Source organism: Podarcis filfolensis (assembly GCF_964270895.1).
Source record: "Podarcis filfolensis genome assembly, chromosome: 8".
Classification (NCBI taxonomy): Eukaryota; Metazoa; Chordata; class Lepidosauria; order Squamata; family Lacertidae; genus Podarcis; species Podarcis filfolensis.
The window spans coordinates 3,743,331-3,763,111 of record NC_139611.1 but is presented as its reverse complement, the minus strand read 5'-3'; the positions used below and the strand labels follow the sequence as shown (position 1 = coordinate 3,763,111).

At 48.3% G+C, this 19,781-nt stretch overlaps 1 protein-coding gene across 2 annotated transcripts in view; it reads right to left on the bottom strand.

Moving 5' to 3' along the window:
• Positions 1-724: 724 nt before the first annotated feature.
• Positions 725-19,781, bottom strand: part of HK2 (hexokinase 2) — a 53,374-nt gene continuing 34,317 nt past the window's right edge. For both annotated transcript variants that reach the window (XM_083629349.1, XM_083629348.1), the window contains exons 5-18: positions 19,235-19,330; positions 17,197-17,296; positions 15,932-16,115; positions 14,804-14,959; positions 14,195-14,428; positions 13,330-13,634; positions 11,676-11,824; positions 10,449-10,568; positions 9,873-9,968; positions 9,297-9,396; positions 8,555-8,738; positions 8,140-8,295; positions 4,878-5,111; positions 725-3,323 (exon numbers count right to left, since the gene is read on the bottom strand). In XM_083629349.1, the coding sequence (XP_083485475.1) occupies positions 3,179-3,323; positions 4,878-5,111; positions 8,140-8,295; positions 8,555-8,738; positions 9,297-9,396; positions 9,873-9,968; positions 10,449-10,568; positions 11,676-11,824; positions 13,330-13,634; positions 14,195-14,428; positions 14,804-14,959; positions 15,932-16,115; positions 17,197-17,296; positions 19,235-19,330 (2,259 nt within the window). In that variant the 3' untranslated portion in view covers positions 725-3,178. The remainder of the gene's footprint in view (positions 3,324-4,877; positions 5,112-8,139; positions 8,296-8,554; positions 8,739-9,296; positions 9,397-9,872; positions 9,969-10,448; positions 10,569-11,675; positions 11,825-13,329; positions 13,635-14,194; positions 14,429-14,803; positions 14,960-15,931; positions 16,116-17,196; positions 17,297-19,234; positions 19,331-19,781) is intronic.

Below are 19,781 nucleotides of genomic sequence, written 5' to 3'. Positions count from 1 at the left end.
CCTTCCAACTTTACAATCCTCTGACTCCAACCAAAAAGGGCTATTATTTACCTTACAAATAATGTTCAAGACTTCAGTGTCATCCTACCAAAACAGAACAGATTCAGACTTCAGAATGAACATTGCTAGATTGTACTTAACATCATTTCACCGATAATTCTGAAAGGGAAAGTATTGTGGAGTTTTTTTCCAATTCACTTCCCCGCACCAACATTTCTAGTTTTCTGTACCAATCACTGCCCTTAATTTTATTTTTTGGAGTTTTTGCTCTTCTGGCTGATACAGAATAGGGATAGGACTGTCACAGCCCCTAGAGGAGCTGTCTCTGAATTAAAAATAGTCTATATAGCAGCTTCCACCAGCCTGCTGGAAAAACTCTCCAGAGGCTGCCTTGAAGGAGATTCTGCTCCTTGCTGAAACTCTCATGGTACAGCCAAACAGCTGGTAGGTGCAGAGTGCAGGAGACCCTTTGCACAGCTAAGGAAAATTAGGCCAAATTGATAGAGAAGCCTATTGATGGCTACTAGTCTTAAGAGCTAGCCAGGACCTCCTGAGCGCAGCTACTGTGGGCTTCCCAGAGGCTGACCACAGGACACTTGGCCAGGTGGAACCACCACTGCTCTGAACCGTCAGGATTGTTTTTATGTTCTCAAAATCCGGCCAAGTGATTCAGGGATCTTTGCATTTCACCTCATGGAACTGTGGCAGAAAAACTGGACCCAAATTGTCACACAAAACATAATTTTATTGCTACTGTTTTCCCTTTTCATAAAACAATCACCATCAAATAAAAATCTGCTGTTCACCAAAGAAAGTTCACTACTAGTGAAATACATTTTTTTCCAGAGGAGGTACAATCCAGCAACCACGTAATATTCAAGTTAAAAAAATATACATTATGATCAATTTCTCCATTATACAATAGATCAAAGACTTGCGTTTCAATTCTTTCAGCAGGATGGGATAATTATTTCCAGTAAAACTGTTACATAAAGCTGTTTGGTATTGCATTGGTCAATTCTTTTTCTTTTATTACAAAAATACTCTTGATTTATCTCGATGTTGGGACATTCCTCAGATTCCCAGCCTGCCATTTCTACCCAGAGGTTATTTTCAGAATCTTCATCTTCATTGCAACTTTGAAACTTTTATAAAATATGCAAACATTTAACATTTTAAAAAAAGAGGAGAAAGTAATGTGCTTTTCATCTGTCTCAGGATCTCACCAGTGGAGATGCTCTTTTGGTACTAGTTATTCCAAACCATATAAATATATAGATACAGATATAAAGATAAAAAAATAGAGGGGGGAATCTATCTTCAAACTCACAGCCTCACCAAGGATTTCTTGTGTACATCACAGGCAGGCATTGTCTTGCATTAAATAGATACCAAAAATATTCTTTTCTTTAATGTAGTACAAACACACTGCTTGGCGGTTTCTCCCAGAGTAGCAATTTCCCACTAGCAAACACCATCTATTTCCTCCTTTCAGTAACAACCAAACTGGTGAGCAACTGAAAGTCAATAAGAAGGGCTCAGGGATGGCCTTTGCGAGTTAAAATGAGAATCCAAAAAAAGTTTGGAGCACATTCTACATTCAACCATTCATTTCCCACTGTATCTCTCGTGGCCTCAGGGCTAAACTTGGCCACTAGTGGATTTATGGCATGCTTAAGAGATGCAGAACGTTGCCCTTCCCAAACAGGTTAAGCCCTTACCCTGCTCCACCAACGCTAACCGAGTAGCAGGTGAAAGAGACAGCCCAAGTTTGCACCACAGCTGCACAGCCTCGATTCACTGCAACAAACCCGTGCGCCTCCGAAAGGAACAGAGGCTCCAGAAAAGAGAGAGAGAGATTGAAGTTCCAGTAGTGGTGATGAGAACGTGGCCAGTTTTCGCCTTCTGCTAACGGATAGGCTTCACATTTTCCTATTCCTCTGATCAGCCCTGAACTGTCACAAGCATTCTCCTTTTTTCCTCCCTGTCTTGATCAACTGCTCCTCCTGTCCACCCTTCCTCCCACCAACCCCACCCTCGGAAACATTTTTCCTTTTCAGATCCCCCAAAATGCTCTTCAGCCCTGCACTCCTGCCAACACAATTTTTCACACAAGAACCCCTGCTTCCCTCCCCCCGCCCCCGACTATATACAGAAAGAAAGGTACAGCTCGCAAGACATTTGTTCCAAAGTGTCGAGCCAGTTGTGAGGTAAGGTGAAGGTGCTATTTTCACAGACAAAATATAATAAGTTATTCCCCAAACCCAGGTAAAAAGATAGTGCAATGCAAAACTTTTAAGGGAGGGGGGTAAACAAGCTTCTGTTTGGCGACTGCTCTATTTACAGGAGTAGCAGCAGAAAGCAGGGACAATGCAATCCCAGTCACCAAACCCCCAGATGTGCAGGCAAGCCCCTCCACACACGCTCTCCACCAAGCTGCAGTGCCAATGGAGGAAGAGCAGGCTGGAAGACAGGAGCACCCCAGGAGCCCTGAAACACTCCCAGGCACATGCTTGTGTCTTCACCTTGAAATGCAATGCAAACAGGCGTTTTTGACAGCAGAATGCTCCCTCGTTCCCCGGACTCAGCACCCTTCCACGGACATTCTTTCTTGAAATGGGTATACCCTGTGCTTTTAAAAATAACAAGACTACTAATAACAATGAGACGCTTTCATGGAAACAGCAGCACCTTGATCTTTCAAGCCCAAGATTCAAGCCAGGTTTGCCCTTCTTTTGTATTCTTCTGCTAGGACTGATCCTGCAGTTTGGAAACAGACACAGACAGAGACCACAGGTTGCAAAGTGGCAACGCGGATGTCCCAATTGCCCAGCTTTTTTTACGGAAGACGCAGGTTGTGGAGAGATTAACAGGTGAGATCTAACACCAACACTGTGTACGCAAGAGAGAGAGAGAGATTTTGGGTTTGAACCAGCAGTGGTGTGAGGGAGACACGCAGACACCACGGGATGCTTGACTCGATATGTGCTCGTATGGCATGCAGAGGGGCAAAGGGTACACCTTTTGCATGGGGAATGTAGGGCCTTGGGTCACAGGAGTGGCATCTTTGGAGAAGAAGTAAAGCGAGGATCCGGCCAGCGGTGATCAAGGGCTCGAGCGAAGTGAGGGGCGGGCGCAGCTGGGGATCCACTGGGCCCAGCTCTCCTGACCTGGGGGCCTAGTGCTGGCCCGCCTCCCGGATCCTGCACGCCACAGCAGTGATGAGCGCTGCGCCCTTGCCGCTGCCATCTTCCGACTGGAGGAAGGTCACCTCGCACTTAGGAGAGAGCTGCTTCACGGTTTCACGCATGACGGTAGAGAAGCTGCCGGGAAAAGGGAGAGTAGAATAAGTTGGGGTCGGGAGGAAGCTAGCCATAAGAACAGGAGGAGAACTCTTCTGGATCCTGCTCTCACAGTGGCCAATCACAGAAACAACACGTAGGCTAATAACATGTTAGAGCATATATAATAGAATAATGATATCATTCAAAAAGTAGAAATAAATCTATTAGAGCTCATATATGCAGTGTAACAGACTAGTGGCGCAGAACATGAAACTTTTGAAAAAGATTGAGAAAACTTTACTTTTTAGAATTTTGAGACGTCTTCTGTTGAAACCTTTGAATAACCATTGTGAGACTGACCTCTGACATCTATCTTGAACACACGACTCAACGTTCTGTGCCACTAGTCTGTTACATTGCATATATGAACTCTAATATAGATTTATTTCTACTTTTTGAATGATATCATTATTCTATTACATATGCTCTAACAGTTATTAGCCTACATGTTGTGTCTTTATTTCTGTGATTGGTTCTCACTGCAACACAGGGGTTTGTTTTTCTCAGTCGCCAAGAAGATGCCCAAAACAGTATTCGATCACAAGAGCCTCCTTCTCCCCTCCTGTGGCTTCCAGCATCTGGCATTCAGAAGCAGTGCTGTCTCTGGCACAGAAGTCAGCCCTAGGGGATAAGGTCCCCCCTCTAAAATATTTGAGGGCCCCCCCCAAAAAAAAGCTGATAGGCATTGCCATTCAAATGGCATGTGTGTGCCGTGTCTTGTGATCGATTATGCAGGGTGGGGCTTAAATGCACCCCCCCAAAAAAATATTGAATTCAATTTGGCATCTCACGGAGGCAGAGTATAGCCAATGCGTCTGGTAGCTACCAATAGCTCTCTACTCTATGAATTTGTCTGACCAGCCAGTCAGACACCCCATTGCAGGCAGAGCTTATAGCTAAGCACCTCGCTCCTTTCTTATCCTCGTCACCCCACCCATTCCTCCCTCCCTTTTATATTTTAAGCTGCTTATGGCTTAATTTTCTTTGCCCTACCATTAATAATAAAAGTACCATCAATTCTAATCTTAAGTATTTGCAGACATGGGAAGTAAAGGAGTTTTGATCTTCTCCCCCCGCCCCACACTTAACTTCATGCAAAACACTGTACAGTTAGACCAATCTTACACACATTTAACTTGCACAATTTCAACTGTACAGAGAGGAAGGAAGGCTGGTTGAAATCGTACGAGAGTTTGGAAGTTATTTTTGCTGCAGGTCTGCTTGCAAACAAAAGCAGGGGGCTCAAGCAAGGCCACGCTGGGGTCAGGAGATGCCAGGAGCTCAGAGCACAAAACATTGCACAGAATCAGGTTGCAGGATGGGGTGACTGTGGTGCAGGAATATTATTGCAAAAAGCATACACTCAACTCTGGGTGAATGGGTTGAAGTCCTAGAACCAGAGAGAGCCTGATTAACACACACACACCCCCACCCCCACCCCTTCCCAATTCTGTGCAGAAGCAGCAACACTGCAGGTCCAACGCTATACCTCCAGCCCTCCCAGAGGCAAGGTCTTGCTGAAAGAAGACTTACTGAGGATGGAGCTTGTACAGGGTCCCATCCACGCCGACAGTGATTTTCAGGGAGTCTAGCCCACGGTTCTCTCGGATCTTGTCCACCACCGCAGCCATCCCTGCCCCACACAGCTGGGCGGCACGCCGGGCAATCACTGTGCACACTTCTTTCACGATGATGCTGTCATCACAGGTGCTCTCTAGTCCAAGATGCTGGAGGATGGAGCGGACCTGGAGGAGGGCGAGGCGGTCGCTGGAGGGGTCAAGAGAGAGAGAGAAAGTTGGGAGGGGTAGAGGCAGGCGCTTCTTGACAGCTACGCCAGGATGGACAGAAGGCGGTCCAGTTGCCCCAACTGTAGAGCAGGAAGGGGCACTGCAGTTTCAGGCACCTGAAGCTAGGAGGCGCTGTGCAGAAGCACCAAACCAGGTAAAAACAGAGCCTTTTCTTCCTGGACCACCCAAGAGCATGCAGGGTCCCCCTCCTCCCTCCATGCGCAGAGCTGGGGGCTGTCCCAGACCCCGTCTGCATTTTGGAGGTATGGGGCAAGGTCGGGAAGAACTTGCACTTTGGTTGGCCAAAACTTGCAGACTCCTGGAGGGTTGCTTCCGAAGGAATACACCATGCAGAATCCTGCTAGCCCCTCATTCAAATATTTCAAATATTTAGTGAGACGCAGCAACAGACCCTGCAATGCTGAGCATGGCAGTCCAGTTCTGCCCATCACATCCCTTCAGAAAAGAGGGCCCGGTGGCGATATCACTATGCTTTGCAGTGCCATTGCATTCACACTTATTCCTTTTCCTCCAAGGAGCTCAGGGTGGCATACAGGGTTCACCCCCTCTTCACTTAATCACCACAAGAACCCTGCATGGTAGGTTTGGCTGAGAGTGAGTGACCCAAGATGCAAGGTCACCCATTTAGCTTCATGGCAATTTGAACCCTGGTCTCCAGGTCCCTCGTCCAACATTCCTAGTCCCACTGTATCATCCTGGCTCTTTTTCAGCCTTGCTGCTAATCGAGAGAAAACATCACGAAGACATCCTATCACGTATTTCCTTTGCTAATGTTTGTGGGAAGAGGCTTTGGCCCCGGGGTCAAGGTCTTGCCCAGTTGTGCCCAAAGGGAGATACCACTGGAATTCGAGTGCCAGTGAGAGAATGCTATGCAGTAGGTTCACTAGCCACCAGGTGGCAGCAAATCTCACACCGAGAGCCACATAGGTGGGAAGCTGCAGTCAGTGCAGAATGATGCAGCACAATTGCCGGCAGGAGGGAGACCCTGTCTGCGCTGAACACCTGTGCTCAGAGATCTGCCCTTAATGCTGACTTGCTCCTATGCCAAGTTCAAGGTGTTATTATTAGTATACAAAGCCCTTGGCAACTGGGGATCTGTTTCAGGTGCTTCAAAATTCCCCTTCTGCATTTGTAAGGACTAGTCTCTTACCTACACTTTGGGATGCCTATGGACATCAGGCAGGTGTCTGCTAAAAACATTTGCGTTAGGCAAGCCTGCCCAGATGTTCAGAAAGTTTTAATCTGTTTTCAACTTTTTAAAAGTTTAAATTTATTTTTGTTCATTTTTCTCATTGATAATTTTGCTGTTTTATCTTTTCCACAGACTATTTGGAGGTGTGTGTTTTTAACAATCAAGTATGCATAAATCTTGTGAAATAAATATAAACAAACATATGAACGCTGGTAACAGTGCAGTGCAGATTAGAAAACTGGGCCAAAACAAACAAGATGAATTTTAACAGGGAGAAATGTAAAGTATTGCACTTGGGCAAAAAAAATGAGAGGCACAAATACAAGATGGGTGACACCTGGCTTGAGAGCAGTACATGTGAAAAGGATCTAGGAGTCTTGGTTGACCACAAACTTGACATGAGCCAACAGTGTGACGCGGCAGCTAAAAAAGCCAATGCAATTCTGGGCTGCATCAATAGGAGTATAGCATCTAGATCAAGGGAAGTAATAGTGCCACTGTTTTCTGCTCTAGTCAGACCTCACCTGGAGTACTGTGTCCAGTTCTGGGCACCACAGTTCAAGAAGGACACTGACAAACTGGAACGTGTCCAGAGGAGGGCAACCAAAATGGTCAAAGGCCTGGAAACAATGCCTTATGAGGAACGGCTAAGGGAGCTGGGCATGTTTAGCCTGGAGAAGAGGAGGTTAAGGGGTGATATGATAGCCATGTTCAAATATATAAAAGGATGTCACATAGAGGAGGGAGAAAGGTTGTTTTCTGCTGCTCCAGAGAAGCGGACACGGAGCAATGGTTCCAAACTACAAGAAAGAAGATTCCACCTAAACATTAGGAAGAACTTCCTGACAGTAAGAGCTGTTCGACAGTGGAATTTGCTGCCAAGGAGTGTGGTGGAGTCTCCTTCTTTGGAGGTCTTTAAGCAGAGGCTTGACAACCATATGTCAGGAGTGCTCTGATGGTGTTTCCTGCTTGGCAGGGGGTTGGACTCAATGGCCCTTGTGGTCTCTTCCAACTCTATGATTCTATGATTCTATGATTCAATGTTTGATTCTCAGGCTACGCCAAAAAGCCATGCAGCCCCGACTGGGCAGCTCTACAATGGCCCGGGCAGACTCCCCAAAGGATCACCTCACACATCGCTTCCTCTTCTGCCTTGCCCTGCCTTGCCCACCCACACTTTGGCCAGTGCTGATGTCCAGCACCCAGATGACTGGGAGTCACTCATAAGTAACCTCTTCCACAGAAAAGTTCCTACAAGACTCAGACCACATTTACACAATACATTGAAAGCGCTATGATACCACTTTAAACAGTCACAACCTCCCACAAAGAATTCTGGACACTGTAGTTTCTTAAGGGTACAGATAAGTGCTAGGAGGCCCCTATTCTCCTCCCAGAACCACAATTCCCAGAGTTCCTTGGGAAGAGGGACTAGTTGTTAAACCACTCCAGGAACTGTAGCTTGGGGAGGGGAATGGGGCCCCCTCACGACTCTCACCCACCGTAACAAACAGCAGCTCCCCAAGCTCTTTTGGGGAAGCCGTAACGGTTTAAAGTGGTATCACAGCACTTTACACGTACCGTGTGAACGTGGCCTCAGGAGACAAAGGGTTTGCAGGAGCAGAGGTCCTCTAGTCCTGCGACACAGGATGAAATGACCACAACCCCAGCAGACAGCCTGTCCATCCTCTGCTTAAATACCTCCAGAGGGTGGGAGAGGCAATTGGCTCCACTTCCAAACCGCTCTTGCCTTTAGGTTGTTCCTGCCCAGCCCACCATTTTGCCCCCAACCTACCTCTCAATCTGAGACAAGAACTTGGTCTCAAAGATTCCCCTCGTCTTCAGCCGCTCAGAGATCCGCCCACGAAACAACAGGCCTCGCTTGGTGAAATCGATCAGGATGTTTCGGACAATTTCACCCAAGTACATCCCGCTGATCATTTTCTCGAACCTAAGACAGTAAAGGGGTTTTCATTTCATTTTTATTTTTTGCTGCGAGGGAAATTCGGTTTAGAGGTAAACATGATCAGCATGGAGAGGCAAGCATCCATATTTGCATGGAGAGGCAAGATACCCTCCCTCCATAAGAACATCAGGAGGAGCTTAGCGATCAAGGACTTTAGCAAACCTGAAACATCCCCTACAGAGAGTCTTTGATGGGAGGCTGGTAATTAAACACATAGGAGAAGAAGGAAAAACCTCCCACCCACCTTTGCTTCCCAGGATTGAGAGAGTTTTCATCCACGGCGGCATCAAACTCCGTCCGGAAGTCATCCAAGCAGCCACTGTCGCCAAAGGCCCCCCACTCCATGTTAATGCACATCCGGCCCTCGTCCCCGTCCACCAGCTCCACGTTCTTCATCTCCTCCATGTAGCAGGCGTTGCTGCCTGTGCCTGGGAAGCCACAACACAGGTCAGCATCACACACGGGGGGGGGGGGGGGACACCCTGCTGCAAGTGGGCAGGGTAGTAAACAAGGACACAGAGCCGAACTTCTGTGGCCTGAGGGCTGCATTCGCCCTCTGCCAGCCGCATGGTGCTCACAAGACAGCTGTGGGCGTTGCCAAAAGCAGGTCTGGCTACTGCACACATGTGTGAACACATACATTCATATTTGTTACAGATAGGTAGCCGTGTTGGTCTGCCATAGTCAAAACAAAATTTTTTTTTTTCTTCCAGTAGCACCTTAAAGACCAACTAAGTTAGTTCTTGGTATGAGCTTTCGTGTGCATGCACACTTCTTCAGATACACGCGTGTATTCTTCAGATACATGTGTATCTGAAGAAGTGTGCATGCACACGAAAGCTCATACCAAGAACTAACTTAGTTGGTCTTTAAGGTGCTACTGGAAGAAAAAAAATTTTTTTGTTTATTCATATTTGTGTATTTCTTATACATTTCTTATGCATACTTATACATTTCATTAAATAAATGAATAAATGAAACCTTACCGACAATGAGCCCAACTTCACAAAAGGGGTCTTCGTACGCACAGGCCATCATGGTGCCCACTGTGTCATTCACCACGGCCACCACATCCAGGTCAAACTCCTGAGAAAGAGGGAGCAAAGGTTTGGCCTCATCTGCTGAATGAAAGCCAGAATCTTTCCAAAATTCAGCGGGGGGACGGGGTGACCGCCACCAACACAAAAACAAGGATCAAGTACACAAAATAAACTAGGCATGCATCGATCTGCAGAGGCCATTCCAACGGCACAGTCCCTGCTTGTTGGGTCAGTACTCCTCTGATCACAACCAATAAATTATTTTATTAGATTTTTAGTGTCTCTGAGACAGAGACTTGCTCTGCTTCTGTAGGGCTTGTTCTTCTATATGCCTGGTTATTTTATCCTTAACAATACTTTCCACCAGTTTTCCCAGGGCAGATGTTAAGTTAACCAGCCTGATACTTCCAGGATCTCTTTTCAAAACCAGTGTTACATTGGCTACTTCCCCATCCTCAGGTATGGAGGCTGATCTGAGGCACAAGTTACATATTTTGTCACACCTGTCTGACAGGAACGCACCTCTCTCCGGTGAATGGCCTCCTTCAGCAGGCTGACCACATCTTCTCCTTCACAACCAGAAGCATTGAAACCTTTGGTCCATTTCAGGAGAATTGCCTTAAGACAAGAAGAAGAAGAGGAAGAGGAGGAGGAGGAAGAAGAAGAAAGAAGTTATGCAAACACAAAATTGTCAAGGGTACAGTGAAGCAAAAGGATGCAATTCAAGAACTGTATCCTGGGATCATTGCAAGGTCAAGCACGCCATGTTTGCACATCAGCTTAGACCATGATTCAGTGCATCCTCTCCATCTTGGTGCCCTCCTGATTGGATTACAGCTTTCATCAACCCAAGCCTGTACGATGTGACAATAGTGCAAAACATCTGGGAGGCACCAGACTGAGGAATGCTGACTTAGCGTGATGTGTGCTAGCAGGAAAACTTTGCCAGCATTTAGTTTCCTTTCCCCCAAATCTCTGCCAGAGATTGCATTTGATAGCTCCACTGAGCCTAACAAGCCAGCTTTGTTGTAAAACACATTGTCTTGTCCTTTTTGCAGGAATGACTTACGGTGGAGGGAGAAGCCAAACGAAGCTCACCTCATCCAGGCTGTTCTGGTGACAAGGGAAAGAGAAGGTGAATCCGAGAGGCAGCGACACGCCTTTCATCCCCATGTACTCCAAGAAGTCAGCAATGCAGTGGACAATGTGATCAAAGAGCTGAAAGGCAGAAGTGCAAAATGGAGTCGGGAGAAGACGGCTCAGAGCAGCTGAACGGGGGCTCAGGTGGGTCTTGCTGGCATCACAAAGTGAGCAGGACTGAGCTGCTCTCTATCCTGGACCAAACTACCATCATCATTTGAAGCCATCTTGCGTTTAAAGTTCTTCTGCAAACTACAAACATCATTTAAAGCAATCTTGGGAATGCAGCCACTAACTTCCTCATCGTGGGATAAGGGCTGCATTCTGGACAGGGCAGTGGGGGGCTCTTGAGGGAGGTCAGCAGAGGGAACAGGATAAGCCAGTCTCCAGCAACCTGATGCCCTCCAGGTGCTTTTGGACTACGACTCCCATTAGTTGTGCTGTCTGATGGAACTTGTAGCCCAAAACACCTGGAGGACACCAGGTTTGCAAAGACTAGGATGCCCTCGGTCTCCATAGAGTGCATGCACATCGCTGCACTAAGGCACAGGCTCCAGGGTGTGGCTGAGGCCCTTCTCTGAATAAACCATATTTTATGTCATAGTTAATTCGGCCCGCACAACCCCATTGCAGGAAGGGCTTAGCATGAGGTTCACTGCCCAAAGTGCTCAAGGAAACATTTCAGGCAGAAATGTCTTTTTTTCTTGGTGGAGGAGAAAGACGTTCCAGGGAAAGTGGACGCAGCCTAAGGGACCCAGCCTTTGTCACACTGCAAATCCAATGTAACAAATAATGTCTCAAGGAAATAATAACACATAGATTGCAAGCACTGAGCTTGAATGGTTAGGGTTGTCTGTAAAAACACCACTCAGGGCCTTTACTATCTGAAGAAAAGGGACTCTGCAAAAAGGAGTTCTGATATAGCAGGCCCTGAAGGCAGCCCTTTGGCCAGAAAAGGATCCCCATCCCTGGTCTACCAGGTCAGACAGCTGGTCCATCTATCATTGCACCATCTCTTCTGAGTGCCATGGGTGTTCCCAGCCATGTGGAACAAGACCTTGTGGTTGACGGGGACCTTCTGCATGCAAACCAAGAGCTCTCCTGCTCAGCTACAGTTTTCTCTGACCCTCTCAGAAGTCAAAGCCCCCATTTTGATCCCTGTCAGTGTTGCACTGAGTTGCTCACCTCATCTCCTGTCCCCTGCATGATGTCCTGAGGGATTGAATAGATCTTGTTGTGCATCTCCACACTTCGCCGCATCCCATTCCGCACGCGCACAAGCAGCACCCGGAAGTTTGTGCCCCCGAGATCCAAGGCCAGGAACTCCCCCTTTTCTGAACCAAAAACAGACACACATGCCATCAGCACTCCTCTCCCCTCCATCTTCCAAGGACACTTGAACCCAGAGGACTATTTGTGGTCTCTCTTAGTTGGGTGGGATGGGTTAGACCTGCCTTCTAGTATGGGTGTTGAGATAGATACCATCTGCAGGGCACCAGGTTGGCAGAGGCTGCTCTGACTAACCTGGCACAAGCGAAAATTCCTTTCTGACTCCAGAAAGGGCAGTGGAGAAAAGGGAAATGATAAGTTGCAGCGTTTGTGATTTGTTAGTTTAGAGAAAAGGCAAGTAAGAGATGACTCGGTAGAAGTTTATAAAATTATGCAAGTGGAGAGAGAAACGGTTTTCTCCTCTCATAACATTAGAACTCGTGGGCTTCTAATAAAGTTGAATGTCGGAAGATTCAGGACAGACAGAAGAAAGTATGTCTTCACACACTGCAGAGTTAAACTATGGAACTCCCTCCCACAGGAGGCTGCGATGGTGACCAACCAGGATGGCTTTAAGAGGATTAGACAACGTCATGGAGGACAAAGCTACTACCCAGGATGGCCATGTCTTGGAGGCAGCAACGCTTCTGAATATCAGTCGCTGGAAACCACAGGAGGAGAGAGCGCTCTGTGCTTGGATCCTGCTTGCTGGCTTCCCATAAGAAGCATCTGGCTGGTCACTCTGAGAACAGGATGCTGGACTGCATGGGTCATCGACCTGATCCAGTAGGCTCTTCTTACGTTCTTAAGAACAAGAGCTTCTAAAGCAAAATGTTATTGCGCTCCAGATTTGCCCCATGCAAAGTCATGTCTCTTATTCCAACAGTTTCACGGGGTCCATAGAAAAAAGATCTGATGAGGAGGAGAGGGAAGAGGGAGGAAAATAGGTCGACAGAACAGAAAGCTTTCTGACACCAGCAAATTCAGACACAAGACTTAGTAGTGTTCTGCTCCCTAAAGGTGTCTGACAGAGACTTTTTTGAACTCTTGCAAGCAGGATGCCAGCACAATATTCCTCTCCTGTGCCTTCTAGCATCTGGTATTCAGAAGCTACCTCCAACTGCAGTGGCTGGGCAGAGCCACTAGCAGCCTTTGATAGCCTTGTCCTCCATGAATCCTCCACTCCTCTTTTTAAAGGAGGCGGTAAGCTAATGGCACTCTGGAAAAACAGCATCATTTCCCACCCCATTAAAAGAGGCCAGAATTGCCACCACCACAACCACTGTGCCACATATTGACACCCCCACGGTTAGATGCCATAAGCCAAACGGGGTCAAATATTACTATTAATTACTTTTATTCCTAGATTCCACCTTTCCTCCAAGAAGACCAATGTGGTGCACATAGTTCTCCTGCCCATTTCATCCGCAAAATGGCCCTGTGACTTGCTCATGCCTCAGTGGGGATTTGAAACTGTGTCTCCCAAGTCCTGCTCCAATACAAGTGATGCACACAAGTGGCCAACCGGATTTGGCCAAGGACACTGTCCACTATCTTCAACCCACGTTACCTGTTCCGTCTGGGATGGAGCAGACGTAAGAGGGCAGCATCTTCACGGTGGCCTCGTCGTGCGTCTCGTGGCCCAGGCCCCGCTCCATCTCCTCCTTCATCCTCTTCTTTATCTCCAGGAGCTGCTCCCGGCTGAGTCTCAGAGGATCCAAGATCTTCTGGCGCGCTTTGTGCTGGGCTGCCAGCCGGTAAGCCACCGCAGTGACCATGGCCGCGCCTTTCCCGCTCCCGTCCTCTGAGCGGATGAATCGGATGTCGCAATCAGGCAAGAAGCGGCGCACCATCTTCTGAAGGCGGCGGGCAAAGCTGTGCAAGGCAAGGGGAGAGAACCATTACAAACACATCTATGGCACATCCAGAAATCACTGGTGTTGACAGACAGGGAAAGCATCATCTCGAGGACCATGGATTCCCTCCCCGAAGGATGAACTCCCTGAGCACAGACAGCGAAGACCACAGTTGAAGGAGCATCTTGATAAGCTGGGGGGTGTGAAGAGGACGGGGGCCAAGGTGATCAAGGGTGTGGAAACAGAGGCAGATTTAGGGCAGTGAGACCAGTTCCCCAGCACTGGGTGCCAAGTTGAGGGGGGTGCCACAGGGTGCAACAACTATCATGTTGCGCACATGCAGAATGAAAGGTGAGAGGTGGGGGCAGCTGGATATTGGCCTTGCTCAGGGTGCTGCTGAAATCTGAAAGACCAAAAGTCTGCCCCTGCTGCAAACCAAGCACTTTACGAGGAATGTTTGAGGGAGCATTCTGGGATAGCTTCTCCTTCTAGGATGGGCACGCAAGGGACTTGCTTTCGAATAACCCCAAATGGCCCACACCCCATTGCTATGAAGGCTGCTTTGCTTGCTCCACTTACTGAGGATGCTTCTTGTACACCGTCCCGTCCACTCCAACTGTGGAGCGCAGGCGCTCAACACGCTTGTTCTCCTTGATGCGCCGGAGCACAGCCACCAGGGCAGCGCCACAGAGGTTGGCCGAGCGCGTGGAGACAATCTCGCAGATGCGCTGGGTGGCGACACAGTCTTCGTGGGAGGGTTCCAGGCCCAGCTTGGTGAGGATCTCCTGGGCTTTCAGGAGGCCTTCCTTCTCCCTGCAAATCCAGGATGGCAAGCAAAGGGGGTCTGTAAGAGGCAGCAGTTCCTGCACAGCGGAGAGGGGTGCTTTGGGGTCGTGGGGAGTCAAAGGTCCTTTACTATTTCTGAAGCAGGCTCCCTGGCCCCAGCATCCCAGGGCCACCCAGCCAGCGTGAAAGGGGAGCTTTTCAGCCACTGAGACGCCTGTCTCAGCCCTTGTGCTGATTGCAGTCGATCAGAGAAAAAGGAGGTGAGTCGGCCACTGAGGATGGGCTCCTAGGATCCCTCCAGAGAAGGCACATGGGGAAAACACCAAGGAGGATTTGTTCTGGCTATTCCAAAGCTACAGATTTAGGAGCACAGAAAACACAAGGCAAGGCCTATTCACTCACTTTTCAATTGCAGAGACATATCTGGTCTCAAAGTGTCCCGTCGTCAATAAGTCCGAGGTGAGTCTCCCATCGAAGAGGAGGTCTTCCTTGGCCATCTTCACCAGGATGAGCCTGACCAGTTCACCCATGTACATCCCGCTGATCATCTTCTCGAACCTGTGACACACCCCAAGGTGAGAGAGCGAGAGACTGAGTTTGGGCAGCAGCAGAAACTGAAGCTCCAACACACCATAAACTTGAAAAGGAGTTTGATGGATAGCTTGGGTTGTGTATGACTCCATCGTGGCAAGAATGTGTAGGGCAGCTCAGCCCACAAAGGTGACAGAGGGAGTTGTGAAAATGACAGCCCCTCCATACATCCCGTGCCTCTCCCCCCGCAAGGAAAACGGAGCACTTGGGCAGGGGAAGCACTCAACAACCATGTAACCCCCTGCAGAGCTTTCATTGCACTTCCCAGGTTCTTGTTTGGTACCAGCTAAATATCCTGCTTTAAGCCAGCAAGCATATTCCCAAAATCAAATTGGGACTAGTTTACTTGCGCGATTGCCTTACTTCAGACACGCCCTCTCAACTGCTTTGATTTGCGGAATTGGCACTGTTACAGCTACCACATAAGACTCATTCCACACCTGCAAGCAAGCAATCTTTTCATGTGGCAGCACTACACTTCGGAACTCCCTGCCTATTGATACCAGGCAGGTGCCTTCACTGTACTCTTTTCAGTGCATGTTGAAAACCTTTTTATTTAGGCAAGCCTTCCTAGAGCTAAATGCACATCAGAATGGAGTGTACACTTCCAGGGTCAATGAGAGATACATTACTTCTGATAAATGAGCCACCATGAAAATTTGTGTCCCTGCTTTTTAGACTTGTCTACCCACGTTCTATCTGAAACCCAAGGGCCATTTTGGTTGTCGGATGTGGATTATTTTTCAGCTCTCCTGCCCCACTGCAGTTGCCAGAAACCACAGGAGGGGAGAGGGCTTTTGTGCTCAAAGCCTGCTTGCTGGTTTCCTACAATAGGCATTTGTGAGAACAGGATGCTGGGCAAAAGGGGCTCTTTCCGCCTGACCCAGCAGGTCCTTCTGATGCTACCCAGGGTTATTATTTTTGAGGCACAGGACTTACAGCTGCTTTCCCGGGTTCAGGGAGCCCATGTCAATTTCCCGGTCAAACTCGGTCCTGATGTCATTCAGGGCCCCATCGTCACCAAAAGCTCCCCACTCCATGTTGATGCACATGCGCCCCTCGTCGCCCTCCACAAGGTCAATGTGCTGCATGTCCTCCATGTAGCAAGCATTGCTACCTGTACCTAAAGGAAGGGAGAGAGAGAGATTAGGAGAGTCCATGAAAGTGAAAAACCTGCAGCTGGAGCCTCCCACCCTTTTCCTACTTTCAAGGGCAGCCAGTACAGTGCTCTCCAGATGCCACTGAGGGACAGCCCCCATCATCCCTGGCTGTTGGCCAGGTTGGCTGCTGGAGGCTGGACGGTGTCATGTTCCCCTGCCCCTCCTTTATTTCCTGGCCTTTCTGGCCTGGAACACTCATGGGGTTCTGCGACTGCAAGCAAAGTACCACAAGAGACTAAATAAAAGCCGCCACTACTTTCTAAGACATATTTTTGGCAGGTCAAAAGACAGCATGTGAGATGGAGGGATCAAACTATCTGGACTGTTGCAATGCGCTCTGTGTGGGGCTTCCCTCGCACTTGATCTGGAAGCTGCCATTAATGCAGAATGCTGCAACGCAATTGCTGACAGGAGTGTGGCCGTGTCAGCATCGAACCCCTGTGCTCAGAGATCAGCACTGGTTGCTGGTTTGCTTCTGGATCAAGTCCAAGGTGTTACAAATTAGTATATAAAGCCCTTAACAGCTTGGGACCACTTGACCTATGAGATCACCTTACCTCACATGTGCCCTCTCGACTGCTTTGATCGTTGGAACTGGCAATGCAACAGGTGCCACAAAATGCCCATTCTGCATTTGTAAGAACTTAATCTTTTAGTGTGAGAGTAGTTACACTTTGGAACTCCCTGCCTATTGATACCAGATAGGCACCTTCACTGTACTATTTCAGTGTGTCCTAAAAACATTTTTGTTCAGACAAGCCTATTCAGATGTTTAGAAAGTTTATTTGCATTTTAACCTGTTTTTAGTCTATTGTTATTTTCGGGAAGTCTTAAATTATTGTTGCTAATTCTTCTGAATGTTAATTTTATTGTTTTATCTTAATTGTAAACCGCTTTGAGGTTTGTTTTGTTTTACAGACAAGTAGTGTACAAATATTACAAAATAACATAAGAAGCAGGCTGGCCTCAGGTACGCAGGAAATTCAGGTGCTTTCCAAAGGTGGGGGAACTGTCACTGCCCTCCTCTCCCCGCAGACTTCTTACCAACAATCAGCCCGATTTCACAGTTGTGGTCGTCGTAGCCGCAGGTCATCATTGTCCCAACGGTGTCATTCACCACAGCCACAACATCAATCTCAAAGTCCTACAGAGCAGGAAGTTGGAAAAGGCCACCGTTGATTCAAATTCTGAACAATGGTTTGTCAAGAAATGTCCAAAATACTCAAATATCCTATTCCAGCTTCTGTGGGGGGGGGGAGAGGGGTGATCAACTGAAATATTTCAGTTCTCAAGAACTCCTGACCGGGAGGCTGGTGGCTGCCAGAACCTCAGCTGCCCCAAAATGGAAAACCTTACAGGATGTGCAGCTTTTGCTTTGGTATAAAAATATGTGGAGTTTGGCATTAGCTGACAAAAATTAACTCATAAATTAACTCAAAGACTCAGAGGATCCCAAAGAATTATATGCTCTTTGGTGGGATTTTAACTTATATACCACAGATACAGGCGCATAGAACCCCCTCTCCACAGTGCAATGTGTGATTTGGTTTTCCTAAGTGTCTCAGGTTTTCTTCTTTCTTATTTAAATCTCTTCTGCATATACTGTGCTGCTTTTCACTTCATTCACACCCACGCAAACAGAAACACCCACCCACATTTCCCCCTGCAGGATGAGGCTCCAGAAACTGGGTGGGGAAAGAGCTGGTTGTCTGGATGGGTCAGTCCCAGGCCCTGCTCACCCCACACCACAGCCCCAAACCCCCAAGGCACTTTGCACAAGGGGGGGGGGCGAGGCACCATGAACATCTAGCGATGTCCCGACTCCAAAAAAGTAAGAATAAAATGTGGCATCTGGAAGGGAATGGGGCCCGGGGGCCTTCACACACAGGGCTCCACCCCACCCCGTGCAAGGGGAAACTGAAACTCCACCAAGCTGGCAAGCTCAGGAGGAGGCAAGAAGAGCTTTGCAGCTGGATCAGGCCAAAGGCCCCCTTAGTCCCTTGGGAAGCCCATAAGCAGGACTGGAGGGCAGAGGCAGACGCCCACTTGTGCCCCCCAGAAACTGGTATTCAGTGGCAGCTGCCTGATAGGAGAGGCGTATGGAGTAGCCGCCATGTTGGCGTCTGTTATGGCATAGTACAGTTCACTGTCTGTGTCCACCTGGAATCTCCAGGTGGTGCAGCGACAGACTCTTGTGTGAAATCCTGCAGAGCCAGTGAGGAGAACACCGACCTTGAGGGATCAATGCTCAGACTCGGGAGAAGGCAGCTTCCTGTGGAAATGGCCCATCTAGCTGAGCGAGTGTCAACACTGACCCGCAGTGGCTCTCCAGGTTGCAGGTCAAGCCCTCCCTGGAGATGCCAGAGAGGACCAAGGAGTGAGCATGGCCGAAGAACTGGGCCTATCGCTCCTGCTCATCCCGCGACCATCTCATGGCCATCGGTTCCACAGGCAGCCATGCATGCACCCTGCCACCTCCAACACACTGGGGGAAATGAAAGGAATTCAGCTGCCTGGCTCTAGAGCGGGCAGAGTGAGGGGGTCATAGTGCTGGACTAAGACCCAGGAGATCAGGGTTCAAATCCCCACTTAACCCTGAAGCTCACTGGGTGACCCTGGGCCAGTCACAGTTTCTCAGCCTAACCTACCTTACAGGGTTGTCATGTGGATTAAATGAGGAGGGGCAGCTCTCTGGAGGAAAATGTGGGATATACCGTATATACTCGAGTATAAGCCGACTTTTTTAGCACATTTTTTTATGCTGAAAAAGCCCCCCTCAGCTTATACTCGAGTGAGGGTCCCTTTTGGGCTGCTCCTTCCTCCTCCACCACCTTTGCTGCCACCAGCATGCACACACACACACACACGCACTCCGGCCCACCAGGAGATTTGTGGTGTGGTGAACCGGCTTATACTCAAGTCAGTAAGTTTTCCCAGTTTTTTGTGGTAAAATTAGGTGCCTCGGCTTATATTTGAGTTGGCTTACACTCGAGTATATACGGTAAATGTAACAATAACAACAACAACAACAACAACAACACACACAAAAACTATCTTAGAGACAGCAACAAGCTTAGATTACCCCTCGTCTTCTTATGGCTTCCCGTAAGAGGCCCACAACGTCCCGGCCTTCCACACCACTGGATTTGAATCCCTTGGTCCACGTCACGAGGACGCTCTGTTTGAGAAAAGGAGGAAAGGAAATAAGGAACTGCCTGCCAGCCAGGGGAGACAAACAGAGGTTCAGTTTCCAAAGCAGAGAGAACTTTCCCACACCGCAGTTGTAACACAGGTACCTCACAACTTAATGCACCTTTAACTTGTGCAATTTCAGCTTTACACAGTTGAAGGCTGGCCGGTTGAAATAGCTCAGGTTAAATGCATGGAAGGCGGAGAGCTTAGAAGCACTTTTTGCGTGGGGTTTTCCCATAAAGAAGGAGGCAGTTCCAAGGGAATGGTTTGAGTATACACGTTTCTGTGTACATGCGCCTTCCCTGGAACATAATCCCCAAGCAAGATGTGACTTACCTGGGCCACCCAACTCCTGGGACTGTAATTTGTTTCAGCTTTTGAATACTGAATTTCAAACCTGCCCTGGGACCAGCCCTGGGAAGAGTGGGTAAAGATCA